General features: G+C 47.7%; 1 protein-coding gene and 1 long non-coding RNA gene across 5 annotated transcripts in view; one reads left to right on the top strand and one right to left on the bottom strand.

The window, feature by feature from the left end:
- Positions 1-22536, bottom strand: part of TMEM266 (transmembrane protein 266) — a 125072-nt gene that overhangs the window by 52573 nt on the left and 49963 nt on the right. For 3 of the 4 annotated variants that reach the window (XM_055555960.1, XM_055555959.1, XM_055555961.1), the window contains 2 exons: positions 15138-15270; positions 12158-12346 (listed from right to left, as the gene is read on the bottom strand). In XM_055555960.1, coding sequence (XP_055411935.1) covers positions 12158-12346; positions 15138-15175 — 227 coding nt within the window. In that variant the 5' untranslated portion in view covers positions 15176-15270. Of the gene's footprint in view, positions 1-12157; positions 12347-15137; positions 15271-22536 lie in introns of those variants that run through there. The other variant, XM_055555962.1, reaches the window with a different exon arrangement.
- LOC129634010 (uncharacterized) lies at positions 6711-13381 on the top strand. The gene is made up of 3 exons (XR_008705365.1): positions 6711-7719; positions 10229-10635; positions 13221-13381. It is a non-coding gene; the product is annotated as an uncharacterized LOC129634010 (long non-coding RNA).

Raw genomic sequence — 22536 nt, 5'->3', positions numbered from 1 at the left:
CCACATTCAAGCTCAATGGTTCTCAACCTTGGCTGGTCCGAGGACCACTAAGAGAGCTTAAAAATATCCCAGTGCCTGGGCCACACACCGTATCATTCAAAACACAACCTCTAGGGTGGGACTCAGGCCTCAGTAATTTTTGATCTCCTTGGAAGATCCCCTGGAGAAAGCAATGGCAACCCACTCCAGTATTCTTGCCTGGAGAATCCCATGGACAGAGGAGCCTGGTGGGCTACCGTCCATGGGGTCACAAAGAATGAGACACAATTGAGCAACTAACACTTTCACAAAGTGCAGCTGAACTTGAGAACCACTGTCTTTGTTCTCTGATGCCCAGTGGACTCTGGGAACCAGCAGCAGCAGCATCACCTGGGGCTTGTTAGAAACGCAGACTCTTGGGCCTCCCCATACCCATGGAATGAGTGCATTCCAATGAGATCCTGGGTGATCTGGGTGACAACCACTGGTGGATTTAGCAAGAGGCACTGGGCAGCTCAGGAGGTGGGCAGGGCATGGTCAGGGGAGACTGGTGCAGAAGAGATGAGGCAGTGAAGGCAAGCAGGTCCCCAGCCAGCCCCGGGGCTGGGGTGCAGGACCCAGCACTGAGAAAACGGCAAAGCAGGCAGGCCCCCCAGGGAGCAAGAAGGAGCGCTGATTCTCACTGAGGCTGAGTGTGTGTGTTCGGGGGCATCGAGGGATTCCTTACCCCAGACCTAAGGCTGAAGCCAGAGTCCAAGCAAGCTCTGGGCTTCCAGCTCCATGAAGAGCAGGACTGTGGGCCCCAAAGCTCCATGACGGAGGCTGGGCTGAAACAGCAGACTTCCTGGCTGCCCCAGTGTTTAGAAATCCCAAGCTGCTGATAAAATGTCCTCTGAGACCCAAATGATTCAGACATTCCTAGGAGACTGTGTCTTAGCAGAAAAATAGAATCTTTCCAGCTTCATAATGTCCCTGAATGATTAAATAATGACTCAAGGAGTTCCATGGGCCAAAAGGGAAATCAGCATTGACTCTTTAATTAGAGAAGATACTTTCCTCCATCTCTTGAGCATCCAGTCCTGTCCATCAAAGCCCTGGAGTGGGTTTTCAGGGTGGTGTTATCCCCAGGAACACCACCAGAGGGCAGGCGTCTCTCAATTTCCTATCTTGGTGCAGTGACAGCGAGGGGACAGCTCCAGGAGGCCGGCTTGGGCTGCCAAAGTCTGTAAATACCAACAAGCAGATGGCATCTCCTGGCAGGCAGGCGTGTGTCCTACTGTGAGGGTCCACCAGTCACTCCTGAGACCTCAGAGAAACCCTGGAGCAGGAGGGGAGGTGAGTGCCCTTACTGCTTCTGCTTTATATACATAGGTGTCTTGATAAAAGTTTGAGAGAATGACTTTTAGAATGTGAGAATGAACTCTGGCAAGTTTCTAATGGAACCTTCATAGGAGGTCAGGCCGCGTGAGCACCCCAGAAGGAGGCGGCTCCAGGTCACTGCTCCATCAGGCAGTGTGCCCAAGCCTGGCACCGAAACAGCCCCGTTCTGAGAGGCAGAGCAGAGCTGTGCGCTGCCAGGACGGCAGGGGCTGTGTTTGCTCCCGGGGGGTCTGGCTTCTCCCACCCTGGCAATCCACAGCGTGGCTGCCGGGCTGGTATAGCTTGGAGGATGCACGATGGGGGAGAGGCAGTGGCTAGGGTATGGAGATTGTGGAGACCCCCACACTATCTGAACAGGTGCTCACAGGCTGTGGACAGTCCCAGTGTCCCCGGAGGAGGTGGAAGATCACAGAAGAGCCTGTTTCTCTGTGAGTGGCCAGACCAGATGGCCGCATACCCTACTGCGTGTGGATTTTCATCCCTCAAGTCCCCAAAGAAAGGGGTTGAAGTTGAGGCCTTAATGAAGTCCGGGGCCCTGGGCCTCCCCACCCTACCTCAACTCCCGCCTTGGGAGGCTCTGCTTGACCAGAGCACTGAACCTTCTGGCCTGCAGAGCTCTCTGAGGCATGAAAACCTCGGCCCTGCACCCAAACAATGCACAAAACCACCGCAGTGTGCAGCATTCCAAGGGGCGCATGGACCCCTCGAATCTCACTACTAGGTCTTCTAAGGACATCTGGGATCCAAGTTTAAAGCCGGGGACTGCGCAGTCTGAGATCCGCCCCTGCCCCCCAGGCCCTGAGATACTCTAATTCGTGTTGCTGGACGCCGGTGGCTTGGGTGCCCCAGACTTGGTGGCTGTTTCATCAGCAGACCATCCAGTAGCTCCACTTTTCTTTACTGTATTCACACCAGAGGATTAAATTACTGTCAGAGAAAGCCACGAAGCTGACTTAAAATCCAATTTCTGGCATTGCCCTGGGTTTTATTTGTATTGATTTAACAAACACTTAAAAGGCATTTACTATGTACGTATGCCACTCTGAGCACTTTACAAATGTTAACTTGTCTAGTAGTTTTGGATGACAATTCCTTCAATTTTTTTTTTCCTTCTGTTGACAAACAGTGGGGACAGTCAGACTTTTCCATCTGTCTAGGTTTTGGTACTAACACCACCACTGCCTGAACTCTGAGTGTTATCTTTGAGCCTTAGTTTCCTAAGCTTCCAAATGGGAAAACTGCTGTTTTATTGCAGGAGTGTTATACTAAAATATTAAAAATAACATGTAAAATCTATAATGTAATGTTTACTACACCATTCATATTTATTATGATTTAGATGTGTGGGCATTAGAAAAGTGATTAATCATCTAAATGTGGATAGTTTCCATATCCATTCCATCCTGCACATAGTTTATTACATGCCCGCTAGGTGCCAGGCACTATACTGGGTGCTCAGCACATGAGGGCACTCAGGGCATTCATCTATATGGAATCTGCAGCCTTATAAGTTAATTCTGACTCTGCAATGAGCTATTAGTCCTAGACTACCCTGAAAAGCTGAACATATAAAGGGAGAGGAGAAAGCAGACGAGGGAAATGAGCTTACACGTGAAGAACTCATTCAAAGACAACCATCCTCTCAGGAGAACCATCAGTCCAACACCCACAGGGACACACTTGTGCCTCTTTCTCACTCTCACAGGGAGAACCAGAACAGCAGGCAAAGCACTGTCAAGCCCCTTCGTTCCTGTACACAATTGCAGGAGGCAAGCAGGGCACACACTCAGAAATGCAAGCACACGACACGCTGTGGTCACGGGGACTCTCAGGTTGGAGGTGAGAGGTGACTCAGCCCTTGGGGGAACTGAAGAAACTGAAGCTCCCATTAGAGCAGCTTCAGTGCTGCAATCAGAGCTAAAGGTTAGCCCCACGCCATGGGGGTAGAGGGCAGTGTGCAGCTGGGGTCACAGGAGTCTGACATGTGCTCGCTCCAGAATTTCAGATATCTTGCATCCTGGGAAATGCCAGCTCTGGGAAAGACAGCAGGGTGCGTTGGCAAGAGCCCAGCCCAGGAGCTGTTACCCCACTTGACAAGCCGTCAACCTCCGTCTGGGAACACAGTGACCAACACACACCATCGACCTGCTACTTGGGGGACTTGGGGCATTGTCCACACACCTCTGAAGGGCTGCCACGGGTTCAAGCCTACTCAGGGGAGAGAGTGGGGTGCTGCTGGCCCAAGTGGCCACAAGACTCTCTCACCTCCTGAGTCCTTAATTCAGGAACTGGCCAAAAGTCCAAGAGTCTTCTTTGTGCCAAGCTTTGTGGGCAGGGCTGCCTGGATGAGGTCAGCTTCCTACCCAGGAGGTTAACAAATGGGCTATGATTTTCAAGCACTCCCTCCCCACTTCTCTGTCCAGCTCTCTGTGGTTCTGAGCTGTGGCTTGGCAAATCCTGGGTCAGCCAGCTCCCTCTTCTCTTTGGCCAAAGTTCAGATCTCAAGTGCCTCCACAGATGACTGCCCCCCCTCAGCTCCACAAGCCCCCCGCACCCCCCCCCAGATCACCCGCACCCCGCAAAGATGGCCAGAGGCACTCTGCCGCCACCTGGTGGTCTCCAGCGGCGATACACCCTGCCCCTACTCAGGTGGGGAAAAGATGTTTATTTTGCTGAGAAATATCGGTGATTGCAGCCATGAAATTAAAAGACGCTTACTCCTTGGAAGGAAACTTATGACCAACCTAGATAGCATATTGAAAACCAGAGACATTACTTTGCCAACAAAGGTCCGCCTAGTCAAGGCTATGGTTTTTCCAGTGGTCATGTATGGATGTGAGAGTTGGACTGTGAAGAAAGCTGAGTGCTGAAGAATTGATGCTTTTGAACTGTGGTGTTGGAGAAGACTCTTGAGAGTCCCTTGGACTGCAAGGAGATCCAACCAGTCCATTCTAAAGGAGATCAGTCCTGGGTGTTCATTGGAAGGACTGATGCTGAGGCTGAAACTCCAATACTTTGGCCACCTAATGCAAAGAGCTGACTCACTGGAAAAGACTCTGATGCTGGGAGGGATTGGGGGCAGGAGGAGAAGGGGACGACAGAGGATGAGATGGCTGGGTGGCATCACTGACTCGATGGACATGAGTTTGAGTGAACTCCGGGAGCTGGTGATGGACAGGGAGGCCTGGTGTGCTGTGATTCATGGGGTCACAAAGAGTCGGACACGACTGAGCGACTGAACTGAACTGAACTGAATATCGGCGAACTTACCACCTTCTTAATAAGTATAAAATCTTGGCAGTTCTTGGACTACAGGAAACAGGCTAACTGTTCTTACACGAAAATACTTTTTGATCTGAATTAAACCTCTATTCCATGTTGGGGGCATCAAGAACCCTCATGGAAGCCTGAGACTACTAAAAATATAGAGTTATGGTCACAAGGTCAGCTTGGGTCCAGGGACAGCTAGTGTGTCAAAGGAAGGGACGGAGTTTTATTATAGACAAATCTCACTGGCATTGAGAACATGGATTAAGGAAACTCTTAACTTTTTTCCTTCCTTAAGGGAAAAATGATGACTCAAGCTTTACAAGCCAAGTGATACAGAACTTTTGGACTTGGCATTTGCAAGGTCATGGCACAGACAGAACTGCCTTTTAACCCAGAACCCCCCAAACTGTTTCTTTTTCTAAAAGGATGCTAAGAGTATACTAGCTCAAGTGGGCAAGCTTCTGAGGTAAGTCTGATTCATTTCTCTTAGAATGAGTTTGTGGACGGGCTGTGGAATTAGCCAGGATGCTCAGAGGTGGGCCAGTCACAGACCATGGCCTTGAGTTCTGAAGTGTGAGAATCCTGGTCCCTTCCTGTGATTCTTCCTGGACCCCACATAGGTCTTGGACTAGCCTACACCTCTCCCCAAATAAAACTGGGCTTCCCCTTCTCTTCTAATTTTATCTTTAACACAGCCTCATCCATCCATTTACTCACTCAGGTCATTCCTTTATTTAATCAACACCGCTCTGTGCTCCAAGGCTCAAAGGATCCGATCCCTGCCCTGAGGGAGCACTTGAGCCAGTACCAGAGGGAGGCTGGAGAGTAGAGCAGAGCTCAGTGTCACAAGTGCTGAGACAGAAGTAGGTCAAGGGCTATGGTGCATGGAGGTGAGACCCTGGCCTGGGTGGGGTGGGGGACAGAAGACTTTCTGGAGGGGGTGGTCCTTGGACTGCAGAATATGGGGAGAGAGGAGGGAATCTGGGGTCATGGCTCAGAGGGAGCCTCTCCTCCTCCCTCTGCACCTCCAGCCTTTGTTTGCTGGCATGTCTAAAATTATTTCAGTCGTTATTTAAAGATGTTGCTATATTGGCCCTGTCTTCTCTTCCTAACCTGACATCTCAAAAACTATTAGGTTTTCTTCCTTTGACTTTGAAGTTGCAGTTATTTCAGAAATGTGCCATTAACATCATCTCCAAGCTATGTCCCTTTCTGTCTTCCCAACCTTCCTCCAAGCTTCTCCCATCTGGAGGTCTGGCCCTGATCAACCAAGTCAGACCTTGTAGAACACTAAAATATAAATAATTACAAAAGGCTGAATATTTTTCATTTCTTACTTTGTTTTGGTATTTTGACAAAGACGATCCTGCCTACTCTCCCATGACTCTCCCTGCACTTGCTTTTCACCAAAAGAAGGGGAGCACTATCTCTCTGTAGGGCCACAGAGTCTGCTCTATAAAGGGGGGACAGCCCTTGCTTTCACTGCCTTCCTCCCACATACGTTGTCACCGTCACTTTTCCTATGGGGTCTGCACCTCCTGAGGGTGGAGACTCTCAGCTTCTCTGAATTTTCTGTCTTCTGTGAAGCTGACCTCCTGTCTAGCTAACCCAGACCCTGCAAACCAACCAGGCCTTCAGGGTAGTGAAGCTGGTTAAGAAAAGGTAGAACTCCCAGTCTGTGCCATGAGTTAGACACCTGCAAACCCGATGTCCCTCTTCTAAAGGTGGACAGTTGGCTCACTGAGAAGCAGCTCTGTATCTCACGTTCCCACTGTTTAATGGGGTGATGTTCCAAAGGGAAGCAGGCCAGACCGGGCTCTGGTTACATGGAGACACAAAGGGAAACACTGGGATTGTGGACACAAGTCAAACTGCCTCCAAGTGAAATAATCAAGTCAAGCAAGTTACCGAAGAAACAGTCTGAGAAGGCAGACATGTTTCTAGATCTTTTCCAAATCCAACAAGGACTATAAAGGAAAAAGGAAAGTCTCATTCTGGATCAAAAGCTATGAATGAAGGCTTGGGTTCCTTAGAGGCCCATTGGGTAACATCAGTGTGTTTCAGGAAATGACACAGTTCAAGGGGTGGCCCTGATTGGGCTGTGGATTCCCATATCCCTGACCATGTGACCAAATTCTAGCCAATGAGACATGAGGAGAGAGCAGCTAAAGAATTCTGGGAAAGTTCTTTGTTGCTCTTGAAAGAGAATGATGGGTAGCCATTCTTTCTCTTGCCAGATATGTATGAAGATGATGTGGCCAGATAACCATGGCAGCTCTCTCACAAAATAAGGGGAAGCTTACAGCATCAGGATGAAGCCAACACTGCTGATGGCAGAGCAGACAGACGGCAGAGCAGACAGACGGAAGGAATCTGGTCCTTGTCACTATTGGTGAGGGTCTGGACCAACCTCAAAGCTGCCCTGGCTCCAGGTACTTATGCAGTGGGTGCATTGTGGCAGCTCAGCTGGGGTTCAGAACATGCTCAGGCAGCTCCTCTGTTCCCTTGCCTCTCCTCTAAATGTCTGTTCACATCTGCAGACACGCACACAGATTTGTGTTTTAGCACAATCGAAGGAGGAAGTGCATGGCTAAGGGGAAGACGCAGGGAGGGCAAGGATGATGATGGTGGTGGAGGTGGTGGTGTAGTTGGCATGGTGTGCCAGTGCAGCCCCTTGGATTGAATCAGAGACCTGGGTGAAGAGAAGCAAAAGCCAGAAGCAAATAGGACCAGAGTGGTCTGGGCTCACAGATAGCTTGATAAAGGGTCTGGGGATGGGGGGAGGCTTTTCATCCCTACCCTGCTTGGGTATACTGTGGCCTTCTGGTTTCTGAAGCTCCTGAACCAGGCACGAGCATTCCCACCATGTACACTGTTGGTGGCAGCGGAATGGACGAGAGGGAGCCAGAGCAGGGGAGGAAGAAGGACCCAGCTCCAACGGCGACTGTGCCTGGCTGACTGGCTTCATGGAACCCAGGTGTCTTGGAAACCGCTGGCTCCTGTCGAGGCAGGAAGGAGGCTGAGGGCCATTGTAAAGCAGTCAAATGCACATGTGACTCACTCTGGTGACGGGTTGGGGAGGATGGCCAGGTAGGTCTAAAGCCACCGACTGGGGCCAGACAGAATTCTTTTTTGGGAGAAGACAGTTCAGTTTTGGGTCCTGTTGGGTTTGAGATGGCCAGAAGTCCTGACTGGGTAGATAATGGTTCCTCAGGCTGGATTTAAGTGCTTCCACCAAAAAAACTATTTAAAGCAATGATTTGGGTGGAAACTAGAACATTTCTCAAATATGCAGTCCACTCAGAGATAGGAGAACAGATAATTCTACAGACACTTGTTAGGATTCTACATGTATCTGGGATCCTGTGAAGATGTCCAGGAAATAATTGTATGTGAGCCAGGATTTTTTGAGAGAGAGAGAGAGAGGGAGGGAGAGAGAAAGGAAGATAACTGTGTTGGAGACATGGCTTTGAAAGCTACAAGCTGAAGAACGTTAATTTCAGTCACGGGGGTTGCTGCACTTACCCAGTGGATAGAATTAGTGGAGTGAAAATGGCCAAAGACAGAAAATGAAGAACCCCAACATTCAAGGACCAAGCAGAGAAAGAACAAGTTTTAAGGGGTATGAAGAAAATCTGTAGAGTGTGATAGAGCAGCAGGAAATGGTGTTTCAAGATGGGGGAGCGGCTGACAGTTTTCAAATGCTGGACAGAGGACAACGAAAAGATCCTAGTATCATGGAGGCTGTTGATGATCTTGAGGAGAGTTTCCATGCAGATAGGGCTGAAGCTGGACTGCAGGAGACTAAGGAATGAACGGGAGGGAGCAGAGGGAGCATGGTGAGTGTAGATGAAGCTTTTAAGAAGTTTGGCTGCAAACAGGAAGACAGAAGATGGAAGCAGCAAATGGGACGTGGAGTCGGGGGAGGATGTGAGAGACCTGAGTGTGTGATGAGTCAGAGAGGTTGTAACTGATGCAGCAAAGTTCATGAAAAGGCGTGAGGGGAGGGAAATCAGCACTCAGAGGTAAGGTGGGCCCTAGAAGGGAGGATGTGAGGGAGGATGCGAGGGACAGAGGGGGTGGGATGCAGTTCGTCTGTGACTGTTTCTATTTCCTGAGGGAAGGAGGAGATGAGGTCATCTGCTGGGGGCAAGGGACTGCTCGGGGGAAATGGGAGCAGTCTGAAATGGCCATCTGGGGACCAGGAGTGAAAGCTTACCAGGACAACAGAGGACTGTCAGGCAAAACTGAGACACAGGCTGAGACTGCAGACCATGAGCCTGGGGAAATGCTGTTACAGACCGAATGAGTCCTTCTCCCCCACCCCACCCCCCAATTCACCTCCCTAGGCACTGGCCAGCCCCCCAGCACTGCAGGTTGTGACTGTATTTGGAGGTGGGGCTTCTGGGAGGCACTTAGGTTTAGATGAGGTCAGGGTGGGGCCTCCATGATGGGATTAGTGCCCTTAGAAGAAGAGGAAGAGACTGGAGCTCACTCTCTCCACTCATTCAGAATAAGGAATGAGCATTTGAGAGCACAGAGAAAAAGCAGCTGTCTGCAACCCAAAGAGAGAGCCCCCACCTGCCACTAACCCTGGATCTTGGACTTCCCAGTACCAGGACTGTGAAAAAATAAAAATCTGTGTTTCAGCTGTCTGGTCTGTGGTCCTTTGTTATGGCACCCCCACCAAACTAAGACAGTGCCAGTCTGCCCAGGTGTCTGACTTTCCCACCTGAGCCCCAAGCAGTCTGGGTATAGAAGCAAAGAGGGTGGACAGAGAGAGCTGCAGTTTAAGACAAAGAGAGCTCTGCAGTTTAAGCTCCATGAGGCAGATACGTGAGAAGGACAAAGGTCTGTTAGGAAAGTCAAGGAGCCTGACAGAGATGAATCTTTTCCATCTTTGCCTAGGGGTTTACCCACATTTCAGTGACTGTACACTTTTGACAGCATAGCTGAGCAGTGATATCACGTGTGCAATGTACGCTAACAACAGTTACAATGTGATTTTGTAAAGGGACAGGTGACAAACAGAAGCCTGTAGTGCCAGCCTGGATCAGGAGCCAAGGCTCTATCTTGCCTCGTCTCAGTCACTGTGTGACCTTGGACAAGTTCCTTCCACTCCCTGGACTCTGGCATCCTGTTAGAATATTTAGAATATAGAATACATACGTCCTAAGATTCCCCCCACCCCCAGCTCTAACATTCTCAGATTCTGGGGAACTTAAAAGCACTGAAATACCACTGAGCTCAAAAGAAGTGAATGGCAAGGTGGTTGGGTCACTGGGCACCCCCTTGCTGGGGACTCTGAGGTCCCATCACTTCCTACTGAAAAGATTCATTCCTATATATATCAGTTCACTTACTAGGAAGAGGAGTATTTGACAAGACTTACAGAACAGCTTTTCAAAGACCTAGAAATCAGGTTGTTTTGCATCGTTTCAGAAAAGGCCAGGTTGGAAAATTTGGGAAAACACCAGGAAATGCAGCAAGAGCCAAGAAGAAGCTTGTGAAGAGAGGCTTCTCCCCCCCTCACAGTGTGCTTTGGTTTTGCTTCCCCGTGCCCTGGCTGGTGTCCTGTACCTGCTCTTCCTTCCTCCAGGAAGCCCTCTGGCTGCCAACGAAACCCCCCGAGGAGAACTCCAGCCGCGAAGCAAATCCCTTCTGCCAAGCTGCTTCCTATTTACTCAACAGAAGCAGCGTTCCAGGGCGCACCTGGAGAGTCAAATCAAATCGAGAGCCTCTTTGCCTTGCAGGCATCCTATTTGTATCCTCCCTGCTCAGAAGAAACCTTGCAGGAGCCTGATTCAGAAGTAAATGGAATGACAAAGCGGGGACACTGCCTTCTCCAATTCAAGCTAAGGAGTGGTACCCCATGGCCTGGACCACTGCAGTGCATGTGCCCACAGGGTGCAGACTGTGGACGTGGTTCAGAACCAGAACCCTCTAGAATCCTTCCCTCTTCTTGCCTTCAGAAACCTAAGAACCAAGAACCTAACGCTGGCGCAGGTGAGGTGGGAGATGAGTCCATGAGAACCGCGGAGGGAAGGATACCAGGTTGTATATCAATTTTGACCGCCAGGGGGCAGTGACATGGGAACCGGGTGCTCAGGGAAGGCTCGAACGCCAATGTCACTGGTGGAGGCGAGGACCTGGAGACCCGGAGAAGACCCTATGGTCAGAGCGTGCAGCCCGTGCCCGGGAGGATGGCGCCGCCGTCCGCGAGGCATCCCCGAACTATTTCCAACCCGTTTGCCTATCCGTTTCCAGTGTCCTGCTGACTCTAAGCACAGTCCTTGGAGAAAATTACATTTTCAGAGAAAGCCACTGGGGTGAAGTTTTTGCACAAGGTGTATGGTTTCACAATTATTAGGCAATTTACCTCGGGAAGGCCAGGAGCCCCTTCGTAAATACGCGCAGGGAATCCAAGCTCTGCAAATTTAACTGCAGCTAAGGTTTCTCATTTGCTTCTAATTTAACCTGGCAACCCTTACTTAGTTTTTATATTCAAAGCAGTCGGCATGTTCCAAAATATTTACTGGCGGCACCCAGGGAAGGAGAATAGCCCACAACTGGCTCCCAAGCTCGGGGCCAATGTTTAAAAGTCTGTATCTAAGAGCCACAGGGTGGTGCAGGGGAAAGTTGGACCCCCACTGTGACCCCAGGACCTGTTCCTGGCCTTTAGCTTCCCCCATGTAAACTGAGGGTGTCACTGCTGTGTCTCCCCTGCCCAGATTGAACACAGGTGTCCAATCTGATTGACCAGCTAAATAAAAGTAGGCAGGGGCCACTCCCTGTATCAGAGGCCACCAGAAAAGCAGCAGGTAAGGCCTGCAAAGCTCCTGGCTGAATGCTGCTAAATTCCCTTCTGCTCTTAGCACGCTCCTGCACACAGAATGCTTTCTTCCTGATCCTGTCCCTGGTGAGAGAGGACTGTTTAGTTGCTATGTTGTGTCCAACTCTTGTGATCCTATGAACTGTAGCCCACCAGGCTCCCCTGTCCATGGGATTTCCCAAACAAGAATACCAGAGTGGGTTGCCATTTCCTTCTCGGGGGCATCTTTCCAACCCAGGGATCGAACCTGTGTTTCCTGCTTGGCAGGCTGATTCTTTACCACTGAGCCACGTGGGAAGCCCAATATAAGGAAAGTTCAGTCTAAATCCATTCCTTATGGGCTCTGACCCCCTGGGTGACCCATTTATCCTGTGGGTTTCCCAGTTCTTAGGTGTCCAGATTGGGAGTTGTATGGGCCCTTAAGGAGTTTAACAGCCTTTAAATAGTGTAATGACCTGAGTTCCAAGCAAATATTCACTTAATGAGTTGTCCACCAGCAACTGATGTTTGCTGTTCCCATGGCCTTTTTCAGAGGAAACCACATCTGAGGAAAAGGGGCTATGTGGCCTGATGTGAACTTCTGGTCTCTTGACTATGTAGCATCCCTCATCTCAGGCTGCCTCCCTGGAGGTACCCATGGAAACCTGGGGAGTTTATGCGACAGACTTCTTAGCTACTCAGCAGTCCCACACCTACCCTTCTCTTTGGTAATCTTCGTCCAGATTTGACAGGAGCTGGGAGCCCGCTGTGGAGAGATCGACAGCAGCCAGCGGCAAGTCGCGATAGGCAAAGTTCACCAGCTGCACGGGAGCAATGCTCTTGGTTTCTTCGTCTACTTGTTGGGAGATGATCTCAACTTCGGAAAGTCCTCTTTCTGTGGCAGGCCTGAGGGGGGAGGACGGCAACAGGACAGAGTCATCCCCCAAGCAAAAAACGACGTTTCCGTTCCCCAAGGAGACGAGTAGGCACGGGATCACTGCTGTGCTGGAGGAGGGCAACGGAGGGTGAGGTTCCGTTCCTCCCCACGGGCCATCCCACCGCCCGTGCCATCTCCCTCACCAGCTGGGAAAAAGCAGAAGCGTGCTCACATCTGAAAACATGAGCTTTGGGGGCAGGTACAGACCCAGACCCAGCCAGGACTTAAGACTTTTAGGCTTCTCAGTCACCGGATTTTATGTTGGAGTAATATATTCTTGTAAATTGTCTCCCAGGTTTCTTTGTAATGGTCCTACCATCTGGACACAATAGAGAAGTGAGGTGTTTGCTCACAACTGTGATGTGAGCGATGTACTGCTGGTGCTTGGGGGGCCGATCTGGAGGGGCCGAGTGAGCCTTCAGGCCATGAGGACAGGATGGGCCTGCCATCCTGGGTGCCATTCCATTCCTACTCAAACTGGTCCTGTTCAGTTCAATTCAGTTGCTCAATCATGTCGAACTCTTTGCGACCCCATGAACCACAGCATGCCAGGCCTCCCTGTCCATCACCAACTCCCGGAGTCCACGCAAAACCATGTCTATTGAGTTGGTGATGCCATCCAGCCATCTCATCCTCTGTCGTCCCCTTCTCCTCCTGCCCTCAATCTTTCCCAGCATCAGGGTCTTTTCCAATGAGGTCCTGTTACAGGTCCCTTATTAAGGTTGAGAGTAGGAAACGGGGGTCACTAGATCAAATGTCTGAGAGGTTGTGCGTCTCATCCTAGGTTACTGTCAGACTCACCAAGGGCCCTGCAAATAACCCACAACTCCGTTATCATTACAGAGCATCTCAACCAGGGGCAGGGCCACCTCCTGTGACAGGTTATCAAGCAACCCAGCAGGGTATTTAGCAATTGGTGGAGGAATTTGCGGCTGTGACCTCCAGTGACCACAGGAGGTCACTAACGACATCAATAGGAAAGGGGACATACACATCCTGTGGTGTATTGGGTAAGTAAGAACTCTTCCTCCCAATCCCAACAGCTACCCTGTGAAGAGATGGTAAGCTGGATCATTTTGCTTTCACCTCCTGGGGTGCCATCTTTGGTCTCCCCAACAAATCCTTGAGCCTAGCTCATCCCATAGAATCTGAGGGGCTGGGTCTTATGCCTCTGGCCAAACAGGGAGGAAGAGTAAGAATGAACTATCCAAGGGACCACTGAGAGGCCAGTGGTAAGGCTGCGGTGACAGCCTAGTCTGTGTTAAACTGTCCTTGGGCTCGAGTGCAGATTCCAGTGCTAACCTCTGTGGGCCTCCACATTCTGGGGCTTCCGTTTCCCCAGCAGAGGCATGACGAGGTGAAAGAGAGGTGCCATCCCTTCTCTATGACCTTGACATGGGTACGAGGAAGAGGAAAAGGCAGGAGGGGCTCTGGATTGAGAAGTCCCCACACTGGGCTGGACGGTTCTAAATGCTAAGCTTTGTCAACTGCCAAGATTATTGGTTACTGAAAGCTACCCAATAATACGCAGTGGCAGCGATCCACAAAGTCTAGAGCTGCATCTGCCTACTTCTCTTTTGCTTGAATCATCCAGATAATTGAGGGAAAAGAGGGATCTTTCTTGAGCACCACAGGTTGGTGGCCTAAGCTGCCTGAATTCACCCAGGAATTTCCAGTGCCCCAGTTCTCTTTTGTGGGGCTTATTTAAACCTTAGCTCTTTGCCCCCCGTCAAGGCATGGATAATAGTGCTCATCGTGGTGTGACATCTACAAAACGACTCAAGATCTTCAGACAGAACAGTCACGGGGTGTGAAGCTGCTGAGTTTCTCAACAGCTGGAACAGAAGTGTGGTTGTTCATGAGGGAATCCTGGCTCCTCCAGATGTTCCCCCAAAAGTAGATGACACTGGGCTGAATTTGTTCTTTTCTTTTGGAAACTATGGCTTGCTGAACCGGGGCTTTCTGATCCATGGGACATTCGTGCAGGGCCGGGGTGAGTTTCTGAGATCAACAGGATGTGGCTCTGAGAAGTGTGAGATAAGCTGCTTCTGGCTCTCTTTCCCCCTCCTGCTTATGGTCATAGCACCATGGCCCGGCACCATCTCTCCTCACGTGGTCATCTCTCAGCAGAAGGAGACAAGGCCTCCTTTAGGGGGAGTAAAGGTCTGGGTGTTGGGACTGGTCCCTGGTCTTGGGTAAGAAGAACAGTATGGTGGACAACATGTATCAGCGGTTCCTTTCTTCACCCCTCACTTTGCCATGTGACTCTGCAGCTTCCCATCAAAAGGAAGAGTATATTTCCCACCTCCAATGCTGTATTCAATCAAGAGACTTGTTTTGGCCAATGGGATATTAGTAATTCCACTGGACTAGCAATGGGATTACAATCCCAGTTTTGTTTTGTCTTTTGATTGCACTGTGTGGCATGTGGGATCTTAGTTCCCTGATGAGGGATTGAACCCATGTCCTCTGCAATGGAACCACAGAGTCTTAAACACTGGACCACCAGGCAGGTCCCTACAACCTGTTTTGGATTGCAGAATTCCTCTGCCTTTTAGAATTAAAAAAATGAGATGACATGAGTGAGGCAACTCAGAGAAAAAGTAGATTTTAACAAGTTATTTTAATGTCAGGCTCAAGGACAAAACCACCTGGAACCCCCTCCATCTCTACGGGGCTGGGGAAGGAGCTACTGGCTGTTTCCCTGATCCCAACATACCAACTCAGCATCCGCAGAGAGCAGATCCCAATGCTACTTACTGTGGATTGGTCATGTTGAAAGATGCAACCAGGGCCATGGGTGTTCCTGGTGTCTAGAGGGGCTCAGCTGTCTTGAAGCCTGACGTCAGCATTTCCAAGCATGAGTTCTACAAAAACATATGAATGTGGTACCCTGCAAACAAATAATTGAATAGTAGGAATTTGTTACACTCAGAAGCCAAACCAGAGTCTTCCTAAGCTCATCTAAAGATGGAAGCCCTTAGAACTTTCTCTGAGATAGACTTCCCTTCAAAGTAACAGTGAACAGATTCCAATCATTACTTACAGCAGATACTAACAGACGGGATTTCTCTCTTTTTTAGAGATGAAGAAATGGGCCCAGAGTGACAAAGTGACTTTTCTGCATCACACAGAGATGGCAGAGAGCCAGGTTGGACCACAGCTCTTTCTACTAAATAGCCAAGTAAAAACAAGGGTAACTCTATATACTTCAGCTTTAGGAATCTCAAAAATTAGGTTTGTCTAAAATAATCTCAAGGGCTTTCCCACATATTTCTTTCTCTCAAGATTTCCCTCTCCTCTGGTAGGCTGTTTCTCTACTCTTGTAGGCCTCCCTCTCTTCTTCCCAACTGGGTCTCTCCAGGAGAGAGGTCACACACCTCGAAGCCAAGCTGCCTGTGGTCATGAGGTATGAGATAGATGGGCCCCTGGGCTGGTCAGCTGGTATTTGTCAAGAAGAGTAAAATTGAAGCTTTGTTCTCACCCAGACACTCCAACGACAAAGCTAGTGGTGGAAACTGAGCTCTGCTGAAGTAAAGAGATAAGAAGACTACTCCTGAGGTCAAGGAAAACTCCCCTGTCGGCACACGTGCAGGGAGGCTCCTTGGGGGACAAAAGGGGAGGGGACACCACCCCATAATAAGTGTGAACAGCCCATAGGCCTCTGCAGTGGGATCCATCTTAGCAAAAAGTTGTGCACACATGTTGGAGAGGGTCCTAGGACCAGTCAGGTGTGAAAAGAGAAGATAAGTGGCCAAATATAAACAAAGACCCGAAGGACGGTCCTTTGTAACAGCGGTCCCCAACCTTTCTGGCGCCAGGGACCAGTTTCATGGAGGATGGTTTTTCCACGGGGTGGTGGGGGACATGGTTTGAGGATGATTCTCCTAAGGAGCACATGACCTAGATCCCTCACGTGCACAGTTCACACTAGGGTTTGTGCTCCTGTGAGAATCTAATGCTACAGCTGACCTGACAGGAGGCAGAGCTCAGGTGGTAATGTGAGCAATGGGGAGTGACTGTAAATACAGAGGAAGCTCCCCATTTGCTCACCTGCCACTCACCTCCTGCCACGCAGCCCCATTTCTATCAGTTGGGGACCCCTGCTTGCTATGGGACTTAAATCACCTCTTACTGCAGCCCTCATTCAAGATACCCATACTCCTCTCCTGATGTATATTTCTGCCTCAAATAAATAAGCTTTATCTGTGTGTTCTCCCATACGTTGTGCTATGTCTCTAATAATAAACTTTGTCCTCATTTTTTCCACCCATAAAATATGGGAATAATAATAGAACTAACTAAATGAGTTAATGCATGTAAAACCCTTGGAATAGTGCCTGGCATCTACTGTTGGCTTTTATCAACAGAGCTATTGTTTTATAAATTTAAACTGCACAGTCTGTTGAATCTGAGCACATTCCAAAGCATTTGGATGTCTGAGTGTAAGATTTCCTCTTAAAATCTGGATTAGGTAAATAGAATATACTTTTCTACAAACAGATACTATAGTACCACCTTGAAGTCTGGGAAAGAGTAACAGAATGTACACAGACGAGGAGACAGACCCAGGTTTGGGGCGGTTTTGCACTACTTAAAAGGGAAGTTACTCAAAGGGCTGATCCTTTCATAAGTTACATTCCAATTGCAAACTGGTTTTCCTACAAGACATCAATCCAGGATGAATATCCTTTCCCAATCCTGAAGCTCTTTCCAGGTGGCACGAGTGATAAAGAACCCACTTGCCAATGCAGGAGATGTGAGAGAGAGATGCGGTTCGATCCCTGGTTCAGGACTATCCCCTGGAGGAGGGCACGGCAACCCACTCCAGAATTCTTGCCTGGAGAATTCCACAGACAGAGGGGCCTGGCAGGCTACACGCCATGGGGTCGCAAAAAGTCGGACCTGACTGAATGACTTAGCCATGCAATCCTGAAACTCACCTCTCAAGGAACAAAGGGACAGAATTGTCACATGGTGCCAAAGGAAAAGGTGCTCCTGGAGTGAAAAATATTAGAGGATTGATGGTAAATTTGCAAAGCAGGGAAGTGCTTTCACGTTCTGTGTAACTAAGAAAAGTCAGAACTCAAGGTAAAGGAAATTGAGGAAATCTTGGGAAATCTGAACTTTGAGCAACTGGAAATGAGAAAGATGGAGAGCTTCATAAAATCAGAAGAACTTTGGCATTTCCCTGGTGGTCTGGTAGTTAAGACTCTGCACTCTCAATGCAGGGGCCCCAGGTTCAATCTCTGGCCAGAGAACTAGATCCTGCGTGCCACAATGAAGAGTTCATACGCCGAGAAAAAGACCCACTGCAGCCAAAGAAAAGGATAAATAAATAAAGCCAGAAGAGCTTTAATACAGAGACCACTGTTTTCACACCAGGTGTTTTGGGGGGCAAAACAAAGCATGGGAGCAAGAGTCAGAGACAACAGCAAGGAGAATCTGGACAGATGTTTTGCAGCCACACCTTCCTGGGGGTTTCACCTTACTTTATACCTTCATAAGGAGGGCCTGAACTTAAACATGAGAACTCTCCTGTAGCATTTATAGTATTAATTGCACAGTAAATATATCAAGTTCTCCATCCCATAGCACAGATTGAGTCAGTCTCAATCTTTTCAGTTCTTTCTACAAAGCCTCAAGCAAACCAACTCCTCCCAGTGGTAGACCTGGTCATGTGGACTGTCCATCCTCCACTGACAATGAAGTCAGGATGGAGGTGTCCACAAACAGGAGTCCAGGTGGGCAACCCTACCTTCTGGAATGGTGTTTTAACAAGCTGTATTTGCAGGTGAGCCCTTTGCATGCTATTCAAGATATTAACTCTCTGGAGAATATACTAGGAAGATCTTTGCTTCCACGGACCTTCCAGTACAGTTGGGCATGCAGGTGTAAAATACACAACCCCCCCCCCAATGTTTGTGTATCCTTAGCAATGATGAACAAGTAAAACTTGACAAATCTATATTTATACATAATAAACATGAACTACTATACTAATATGACCCATATAAGACATTTAAAAAATAGAAATAAAAATGATTTAAAAATTTTAAGACATTTTAGAAAGAAAGATTTCAAATATATAGAGCTGTAGAGATCTGTAGAGTGAATTTCTAGTTATCTTTCACCCAGCTTCAACAGTTAACAGCACAGGGACTGTCTAGTTCTCTCTGTAGACTGCCCCTTCTCACTCCTCATGATTATTTTGCAAGAAATTTGGGGTGTCATTTTATTCATCTGTAAATGTTTCAATATGTAACCCTAAGCATAAGGATAAGGGCTTCCTTTAAAAGATGCAACCACAAAACTATCATCAACTATTAAATCAACAGTATTTTCTTAATATTATGAAATATCCAGGAATTATTCACATTTCCTTATTTTTCCTATCATTTTTTAAGGTTTGTTGAATCAGGAGTCAAACAAGGCCCACACATTATGATTGGTTCATATAATTCTTAATTAATCTGTAGGCTTCCCCCTCCATCTCACTTCTTTCCATGCAATTTTTAAAAATTTATTTATTTTTAATTAAAGGATGATTGCTTTACAGTATTGGATTTTTTCCCATGCAATTTGTTGGAACAACTGGGTCATTTGTCTCATGAAGTTTCCCATAGTCTAGATTATGGTGATTATCTCTCTTTGGTTTCATTTAACATGTTCCTCTGCCCTCTGTATTTCCTATAAATATTAGTCTATAAGCTTTAATAAGATCACCTTCAGTTGTTTTTTTTTTTTTTTTTTTCACTTTCGTAAGCGGTATCATGACTTCCATTCAGAGACACAGAATGTCTTTTCTTTCTTTTGTGACATAACAGCCATTGATGGGTTCCTAGATCCCATTAATTCATTAGGGCTTGCAAAAAGATCATATGATTTCATCTTTCTGTCTTCATTTCTCAGCTTCTATGAAGACACACTCCCCCTCGTCAACTATTAGATTAGCTTAAGGTACAGTTCATATAGAAAAGGAAGGATACATGCTTAACTTCCCCTCCTTTATTTATTGGTTTTCAAAATAATCTTCCAAAGTCGATCAGTGAGGGGTTTTGTGGTGGTTGTTTATTTTTCACAGTGTTACGGATTTAAACATTCACTCAGGAGGGGTTGAGAGGGGAGCAGGCTCCTTGGAAACGGGATGGCAAGTTCCTGGAAGGAGATGTGGGGATGGGGAAGAAACGACTGGCATCTCCAGTACAGGCAAAGATTAGGCAGGATAGAGGGTTAAAATCCTATTTGGATGGACAGTGAGTAGGCTGCTTCAGCGATTTAGAACCTTAACAAGTAACACAGTTCAAGATCCCTTAAAATGATGCTTTTTTAAAATAATATTTTCCAAATGAAATAACGCCCAAAGCACAAGCCTAGCACGAAGCAGGTGTAGTCTAGCACTCTATAAATGAACATCTGCAGTGCAAACCTGCTGTCTCATAACCTGGGAAAGCAGAAGAGGAAACCTGTTTTGGATTTATTTGGTCTGGCAGCAGTGGGGAGGAAGGCTGTTTTTTACACTTTAGGAAATTCCAGTCCATTCCACTTGTTGCTCATGAGTCTGTCTATGTAATTTGCCAAAGCCATATTGGCTTGTTCCAGCCAAACCTGCCAAGTTCAAGTTGGCATCCCAGGAATCTTAGAGCTGAAAAAGGCTTCTAAAAACAAGTAGTCAGTTCCCTTACCTACCAGGTGAGAAAATCCGTAATTTGGCTCACCTGTCCCCAGGGGCGACTAAGTCTCCTCCTCATCTCTTATTCTAGTGACAGCCCCGTGGCGTACATGATCTGCTTTCATCTGCGTTCCATTGGTTGCCAAACCTGCTTTTACTGCAAAGCACCTGGGGGCCTTTTGGGACATATAAATTCACAGGCTACACTGCAGAAATGCTGAATCAGAACTGTGCAGGTGGAGTTTGAGAATCTTCAAGTTCCCCAGCTGTTTCTGACATGCGGCCACTGCACTTGACCCTCAATATCAGTGCTTCTTAAACTTTCCATTGCACCAGAATTGCCATGAAGGTTTATGTAAATACAAATTGATAGCCCTACCCACAAAGTTTCTAATTTAGTATGTCTGGGATGGGAACTTGAGAATTTATATTTTGAAAAAACTCCAGAGAATAATGATTTGCTGATCCACAGATCACACTCTGATCTTCTGTACCAGAAAGTCGGCTTGAGGTAATTTATAGAAGGGATTTTTATCCCTGTGTATTTTGCACACAAAGCTAGTATGGTGAAATAGCAAAACCTATCCTGGCCAGGCTGAAGATGACATGCTATATTAGTTAGGAATAATTTTATTTGCAAGTAACAAAATATCTGACTAACAGTGACTTAGGCAGTAAAGACTTTTAATTATCTTACATAGCAAGAGGCCTGGAGGCAGAGGCTCAAAGATATCACCAAGGATTCAAGCCCTTTGTATCTTGGCATTCCCTCATTCCTCCAGTGATACATTATTCATATCTGTTGCCTTGTGGTTGCAGAATGGCTGCTGCAGCTCCGGCTTGCACATCCTCACACTAGCTCCTACCAAAAAGAAACAATCAAAGGCTTTCTCCTCACGAAGTTTGGTCTTTTATTTAGCTGGTATTATCTTTCCAAGGCCTCTAGTCAACATCTAATGTCTCTTGGGCATAGCTAGGTCATATGGCTGCAAAAGAACCAAGGACAATACACAGCTGGCCAAGGGAGTAAGGGGCGATATGAGATCCTAGACCAGTCGTGATTCATCCTTTAGGACCTGGGCATATTGTTACCATAAAGGAACCTCAGTTCTCTTAGCAAGCAAGAAGCAGGAAGGAGCTGTCTGGTGTATAACCACTTGTCTGCCAGACCAGGTCTGGACACTTCTGAGATGGTTCTGAGGCTCTGCTGAAGGAAGTTTCCCGGGTCTTCAAAGTGTTGGTAACTGGTTGGCAGGAGAGATAAAAGATGTGCTCTTAGCAAACCTCAGGGCTCTTTTATTTAGAAAGCGTATGTGTGGGGTTCAGTTTTGACATCCTCAAGCACGCTGCAGAACCTACTCCTAGGGAGAAGCCGCTGAGCACAGGCACCTTTCACAGATACGATGTTCCACACCCCCAGAAGGAGGCTGTTTCTTGCTGTAAAAAACAAAGGTTTGTGTACAGCAACACAAGGTCAACCTTGCTGTTACCTTGACCCATTTGTACCTTGCTCTGTTAACAAGGAGTGAAAATGAAGAAAATCAATCATGTCTGCGAGCATTCTCTCACTCTGCTCTCCACTCCACCGCACAGTCCTTAGCAGTTAAACAAGCAGGCAGGGAGCCCATGGCGGCTCTCTTTTCTAGATGTGGCCCAGTCTTCTGTGGACCCCTCTTACTTTCTACCTTTTGCTCTTCTCCACTTACCAAATAATGCAGCCACTCAACTATTACCAATATCATGAAGCAGGGGACACACAAAACAAGATCACACTAAACTAGATCTGAAATTACTCTCATGTTCTGAGAAGAAAATCAAGAGGACCATCATTCTAATCCTTCCCTTGCTCCCCCCCAAAATTTTTTTTTCCCTAATGACCACTTCCCTAAGTTGTCCCTGATGGAACAAAGGATCCAGTGGTTCCTTGCCCCTGGCTAGTCTGGGCAGAAAAAGATGTCCCATAGCAGGGATTCCTCACCCGCTGCCTGAGATCATTTTCCCTCCAGAATTCTGCGGAATCCTGGGGAACTCAAGTATCTACGATTTAGAGAACTGACAACAATGAGCGAAGGCTGCAGTGGCTGACCCTTATCGTCCCCCCTCCCCGTTCCAGTCAAGCAAATCTTAAGAGTAAGACTTTGCAAGTCTCTGAAGAAATCTTTGGCTGTACATGGTGTTAACTAAAAGATTTAAGAACTTGGATATGATTAATTTTGCTATTGAATTCTACATGGCACCAGACAAATGACTATTCTTTGATAAATGGGGGGGGGGGGAATCCTCTTTCTTCAATACTTTTGTAGTACTTTTTTGTATATCCATGGTAAGATGCAAAAATGACCCCATTCTCACTCTCCCTGTATTAATGCCTCTTTTGTTGTTCTTACAGACTGAATGGGTCCCTCAAAACTCATATGTTGGTGGTATTGGGAGGTAATGCCCTTGGAAAGTAATTAAGTCACAGGGAAGGAATCCTCACAAACGGGA

This window comes from Bubalus kerabau, chromosome 19, assembly GCF_029407905.1.
Source record: "Bubalus kerabau isolate K-KA32 ecotype Philippines breed swamp buffalo chromosome 19, PCC_UOA_SB_1v2, whole genome shotgun sequence".
NCBI classification, from domain to species: Eukaryota; Metazoa; Chordata; class Mammalia; order Artiodactyla; family Bovidae; genus Bubalus; species Bubalus kerabau.
The sequence above is the reverse complement of the archived record's forward strand: the minus strand, read 5'-3'. Positions and strand labels throughout refer to the sequence as shown.